This window comes from Notothenia coriiceps, unplaced genomic scaffold (assembly GCF_000735185.1).
Source record: "Notothenia coriiceps isolate Sejong01 unplaced genomic scaffold, NC01 NC01_scaffold00024845, whole genome shotgun sequence".
NCBI lineage: Eukaryota > Metazoa > Chordata > Actinopteri > Perciformes > Nototheniidae > Notothenia > Notothenia coriiceps.
In genome coordinates this window covers 1-6,453 of record NW_011357546.1, presented here as the reverse complement: position 1 = coordinate 6,453, position 6,453 = coordinate 1, and the positions used below count along the sequence as shown (strand labels likewise).

At 40.9% G+C, this 6,453-nt stretch overlaps 1 protein-coding gene across 1 annotated transcript; it reads left to right on the top strand.

Annotated features, from left to right (window-relative positions):
- The first annotated feature begins 2,207 nt into the window (after positions 1-2,207).
- LOC104955840 (poly [ADP-ribose] polymerase 12-like) lies at positions 2,208-6,256 on the top strand. Its single transcript, XM_010783230.1, has 3 exons — positions 2,208-2,388; positions 4,037-4,188; positions 4,569-6,256. The coding sequence occupies exons 1-3, from the start codon at positions 2,321-2,323 to the stop codon at positions 5,150-5,152; spliced, it is 804 nt and encodes a 267-aa protein (XP_010781532.1). The 5' UTR covers positions 2,208-2,320; the 3' UTR covers positions 5,153-6,256.
- Positions 6,257-6,453: the final 197 nt, after the last annotated feature.

Genomic DNA, 6,453 nt, shown 5'->3' with positions numbered 1-6,453 from the left:
GCTCCACACGTTCACTCTATACGGTGTTGTTTACATTCTGTGATGCGCGAGCTAATGACGTCACGACAAGACGAGTTAACTTTTTTTCCCCTCAATTTTGTGTGGAAAAATGCGGGGATTATGCGGCCTTTTGATAAATATGCGGCATTTTAAAAATCTGCGCCATTTTGCTGATTATGCGGTAAATTCTGCGATCGCAGAATCGCGTTTTTCTGGAGGGTCTACTTAGTGAATAAAATTAGGAGTCCTAAATTTAAGACTGACACACCCATTATGTTTTGGAGTTTCTCCTAAATTCGCCAGTTAGGAGCTACTTTTAGCCCTAAGATCCTTTGTGAATACGGCCCCAGGTGTATATCAGTATGTAGTGTCTCTACTTTAAATAGTCCTCTCCTGCTGATGTTCAGGTGTATATCAGTATGTAGTGTCTCTACTTTAAAGAGTCCTCTCCTGCTGATGTTCAGGTGTATATCAGTATGTATTGTCTCTACTTTAAAGAGTCCTCTCCTGCTGATGTACAGGTGTATATCAGTATGTAGTGTCTCTACTTTAAAGAGTCCTCTCCTGCTGATGTTCAGGTGTATATCAGTATCTAGTGTCTCTACTGGGACATGTGTCCATGCTTTAATGTTCAAAAAGCTCTTTATTGTTCTCATACTGCCTGTGCTGCAGCACCTCTTTTCACCCTCTGTCTGAAACCAGAGCCCAGTCTGCGCTGATTGGTTAGTTGGCCGGTTCTGTTGTGATTGGTCAACCGCTTAGAGATGTCCCGCCCCTTAGCCTACCACATACAATAAGTTCATCCAAATGTCCCTCCTCGACTCCTCTCTCGTCTCTCCTTGGTGACTCGACCCGGAAATCGATCGGGACACGCCATGTTGAAGGACGTCCCAATCGCTTAAATACACACGGAGGAGTCGAGGAGAGAGGAGGGAGGAGGCTTCCAGAGGAGACGAGAGGGAGGATAAATGAGTGTAGACAACGCGGAAGTGTTTTCACTACTCGCGCATCAAAGCTCCGCCCCCAGCTGCACAGCCTCTGCTCACTGCAGCTGTTCTGACTGTTTAAGGAGGATCAGTCATTAAATGTTTAAAGTGCTTCAATAAAAGTAAAATATATAAATCTCTTAAACGAATGAGGAGATCATACTCTATAAAAACATTAAAGTGTGTGAAATATATTTACAAGTTCAATAATAATGTTTTGATTATAAAATAATAACTAAGGCAGGTGTGGATAAAAACCAACGGAACGTCAAACATTAAGGATATATAAAAATATGGGTAGCATACCTAACTAATCCTATTAGTGATTTGTGTCTCTTCTGTAGGAGAAATTAAATAACACCATCCAATACGAAAGTTAATCTGAAACGAGCTCTAATACCATCATTATCCCTTCTCCTTTTCGCTGAATGGTGTGTTTACAGAGACATGTTTTGTTAACAATTATTATACATTAAGTTTTGCATACCGTGAGCGGAACAAATACAAATGAAATGAATCCATCAATTATTATTATAGTTATGATTGCTTTTATAACTTTAAATGACATTTTATACCTGGAAAAACAAATACAGGACCGAAAATAATACATAGAAAACTATAATAAAAGAGATGGATAGAAGAGATGGACGAAATCATTTCAATGTGAAACTAAATCCCAGGTTTGAAGAGATTGATGTGTAGTGAAGTGCAGTAACAGGTGATAAAACTTCGCGCACCAGAAGTAAAGGGCGTTGTTTATGATGACGCTGGAGTGAACGAGGACATCCCAACTCATACCTGAGGACTCCTCTGTCCTTGTGTCTCTCGCTCGCGTCTTACGGGGGCGGAGCTAAGACGCGAGGAAGGGACACAACGAGTGAGGGAAAGGAGGAGGCGAAATAATCAATTGGGATGAACCTAATGTGTTGGAGCGCTACACACTACACGAAAAAGAAAACCCCAAAAAGCATGATAGATCCGATATACACGGGTAGTAACAAAACATTTCACGGTAAAATACTGAAACGTGCAAGTTAGGACCCTCATTTTGGATGTTATCAATGAGAAGACCCATAAAAATGACGAGGCAAGAAAGAGAACAAAAAGGGTTGAGACACTGATAGGCTGAGCTATTTATTAGGATCCGGAGTAAATTTGACATTTACATTTTTGTATTGCCCATCAAGATAGCTCCTACAATACTGGTCTATACTGGTCTATGCACATTTTTGCCATAGGTAATAATCATTTATTTCCCTTTGTGTTTACAGACAGTCTCCCTCCATCGCACCTCAGGCGAATATGTGGAGATTGAAACCCTCTTCTGTAACACCATGAGAGGCTTTGACATCGTGGAAATAGAAAGGATTCAGAACAAAGCTCTTTGGGAAGCCTTTCAGTTGTACGTATATGATTTGAGAAGATTTGTGTTTGGCATCTGAACTTATTATCCAGCTGTGATTGTGTGTGTGATATCTGGGTTTATCATTGTATGTGCTCTCTGGTTATTAAAGCCAGGCATTATAAAGAAATAAAGACAGATGTGAGCGTTCAAGCTCACGATAGGGATACAAACTACGGATGAAAAAGGTCAGTTTGGAAAACAAGCAACGTTTATTTCAAACTGAGGGCGTCAACACAAAAGGGGTTCACATGAACACCGGTCTGCTCCTCTATTTCCGGACGTGGCTTGGAGAGTGACGGTCCTCCTCTCAGGACCCAGTCTACTGCAAGAGCCCAGAACCAGGTTACCAGCATGCTTTTTACTGAGAGCCTAATTACCTGATTCTGATCAGCAGTCTGGTCTCCGGCTGAGCCACTCCCATCACTCCAGCAGCAGGCGCTCCAACCACACCCCGCTGTCACAACAGATTTTCTGGTTGCAGTCGAATAGTCCAAAAATCAGCTCCTAACGTCTATCCCTTAGTGGATAAGAGAATTCAGAAGGACTTAGGAGAAGAGACTGCAGTGCTTTAGAGAATCCGACTGCACTTTCACTATCCGACGTGTTTATGATGCGCCAGCGGACGTCATAAATGTGCGTCTGCTGCTTTGGGGAAACTATGGAAACTACAGTTTTCTATACAGCGGACTACAACATGGATGTTTAATAAGAACGACGGACTACTATAAACTCATCTAGAGACTCTGCACCGTGCTCTGATGCTGTTGCTTTATGCTTTATGAACGGGGACAACGGAGAAACATATTCTTCATGACCAAAGTTGGAATTGAAATAAAAAAGGAAAGTGAAACCTATGCTCGCCACCCTCTCCCTCCGGTCCACATTAATACAAATGATCTCAATACGTATGATTGTATGAACTATGAAAATATCTTAAAATCAATACAAATGTATTTATTATAAACGTTAGTCCTTAACACCTATCACTGTGTACATCACCATTCAAACATCTTTTAAAAGTTGAACAAACCCCACACAGCTCAGTGAAATGTTGACTTTATTTGATCATTTCAGTAAAAACTAACGTTCATATTTCTCTTTTTGATTATAATACTGATGACCGTTCAAAAGAAAGCACTTTGACAAGTTACCACATACGTTTTAAAAAGCTTAATAAGCAACGTAGATTTCATGATATCATTTCTCGGTCATAATCGGTTGTTTCCGTGAACGGCCGACTGTTGTGTGATGGCAAATGCTGCGGCTGCAAGGCATTGTGGGACAGCATTTTCTCCTCTCCTTTCGGTGAGGGAGGTCCAGTGGTTCCTAAGCTAAAGGAGGTTATAAAGGAAGTTTGAAACCTCCTTTCCTTTCATCTAGAGAATTGGAAAGGCACTTATCAAGGCTGCAACTGAGGGACTTCTGGGTCATTTCACTCGGTTAGGAAGGTTCCTAAGCTAAATGGACTATTCCACCGCAACCTCTGTGTGTAGTGGTACAAAGAGTAACGACCTGTGTCCACATATAGCACATTCTTTCCACACCCCCAACGTTACTCAGTCTCGCTTTTTACGTTAGCATGCATTCCTCAATGTATCAACTAGATTTAAATTCAAAGTCTAACTTGTTTGTTTTTTTAATAAAGGAAGAACAAACAGATGAAGGACAACAACAACGGGCACAATGTGACAGAAAAGAAGCTTTTTCATGGCACTAAATCTGAATATGTTGCCGTCATCTGTCACAAAAACTTTGACTGGAGAGTGTGTGGAGTTAATGGAACTGCTTTTGGCCAAGGTGAGATGAAGAAGTAATCATTCCTGACTTGATAACATAACGTGCAGTTGTATTAAATAAAAAAGTGTTTGCTCTTAAGAGGATGGGAGTGTAACTTACAGTAGGTTATCCTAAAATCCTACCATCACAGTGAACATGCAGACACATTTAAAGGCACAGACTATTTTTTACCCCATATCCCTTGTTATAGCTGTCCATTAGTTTTATTAAAGAGTGTTTGTTTTTGTCATTGGTTTGGTAGTACATTTAATATAATTATATAGACAAACAGGGATACGCAAGAGGATTAGGGTCACGCGCGAATAACATTTTCTTTTTAATTCTGAGAAAAAGTTAATAAACATACTAACATTTTGATTCTCTTCTCTGTCCAATCGTAGGCAGTTACTTTGCCCGGGACGCAAAATACTCCCACAGCTACACCGAGGACTCTCATGTGAAATCCATGTTCGTGTCGCGGGTGCTGGTGGGGGACTACACCAGAGGGAGCTCCAGCTACCGCAAACCTCCTTCCAAAGACAGGGGGGTCATCAACCTGTACGACAGCTGCGTCGACGATGAAATCAAGCCTTCAATCTTTGTTGTGTTCGATTCCAACCAGATCTACCCCGAGTACCTGCTGCAGTACAAGAGCACGCACCCACTGGTCTCTTTAGTTGCTGCTTCTGCACCAGCACCGAAACCAGTACCAGCACCAACACCAGTACCAGCACCGACACCAGTACCAGCACAAAGACCAGCCCCCAAACCCAGTGTCACAGGTTATCAATCTAGCACATCAACATACCAAATGCATACATCACCATACCGACCAAGTACATCATCATACCGACCCAGTACACCGTCATACCAACCCAGCACCTCCACAAACTACCCCTCAGTTAACAGAACACCCAGATTTAGTCCATCTCCCCCACCCACCCCGACCCCAAAGAAGTCGTCTGATTCCTGCGTCATTTCTTAAGGACAGGGATGAAGTGAGGGCATGATGATAATATGGAGCTTAGTGTGTGCAGAGGGCTGTGATTCATTTGGGGAATAGATTAAATATAGTAATGACAGCCGAACAGCACCCTTCAGATGGGGATAATTTTTTTGTAATCCTCTGGAGCAGAGAGAGGAGCTGTGGATTATTGTTATTGATTAATGCATCAGTGTTTCTTCGGGTCAAAAACACTCAAAATTTCACAACTTAAAATGAAAGCATTTAGTTTATTTAATAAAAGAGCACATGTTCAATTTGAAAAGTGACAGTAGATATAGATTAGTTGCAATTTGGTATATATATATATATTACAAATAAATACATTATTAAAAAAGAAAGAAATTCTAATTTCTTTGTTTAATACCTTGCATTTCAGGAGGGCTCCATTGGCGGGGCTCCGTTGGTGGGGCTCCGTCCAAGACAATGGTAGGGGAAACACTGAGGTGTTTGTTCATCGATTTTGTACCAATAAATCAATATAGAAGGAGGGCAGCGGCAAGATGACGTAATTGCAGAGCAAATCAATCGTCAAATGAAAAAAAACTTCTCTGCAAGATTTTAACACAGCCTTTTTGATTTTCCTGTTATTATTCCCCACAATTTTTTCTGTGTTTAAAACAAGCTTATGATTTGCATCTTACAGTACATCATGTTTTATTCATTAAGTCTGTTTCCATTGCACTTATTTAGGTAGGATCAACATTAATGTATGTGAAATTAAATCAGAAAAATGCTCTGGAAACGTTATACATCACAATAGCCTTTTCTCTCGTTGACTGTTATAATGAACAATATATCATACTGTATGTAGTCATCATTACAGCAGGGGGTCTGCTGCACGGCCCCCAGCCAGTAGAGGGCCACACCATCTTTATTGGGATTCAAAAATAATCCATCAAATGTAAAGCTTCTTACACTAAGTGCAAATTAGATAATTATATTATTATGATGTGTATCTACTTGTAGGTTTTGTGTGTAATTTGTCTTACTTCACATTTGCACTGCTTTTACTTTTCAAAAACCCTGCTGTTTGCAAACATAGCTGATTTTGTGAGTTTAATAAATTAAAAAACACGTCACGTGTGTGGGGGTGTGTGTGTTCCTTGGAGCTGCAGTCTCATAAGTGAATGGAGGCTCTTATTGAAATGAGGCAGCGCAGAAAAAATTATCAATACAGCTGCTGGTGCTTCCTGTGACATTAGGCCTGCAACACACACACACACACACACACACACACACACACACACACACACACACACACACACACACACACACACACA

What these genes read in the sequence shown, in the direction of transcription:
- LOC104955840 (XM_010783230.1), top strand. Translation starts at nt 2,321, where the DNA reads ATGAGAGGCTTTGACATCGTGGAAATAGAAAGGATTCAGAACAAAGCT. An exon ending in CTTTGGGAAGCCTTTCAGTT is followed by an intron (nt 2,389 to 4,036) that starts GTACGTATATGA and finishes TTTTTAATAAAG; the next exon opens with GAAGAACAAACAGATGAAGG. An exon ending in TGGAACTGCTTTTGGCCAAG is followed by an intron (nt 4,189 to 4,568) that starts GTGAGATGAAGA and finishes GTCCAATCGTAG; the next exon opens with GCAGTTACTTTGCCCGGGAC.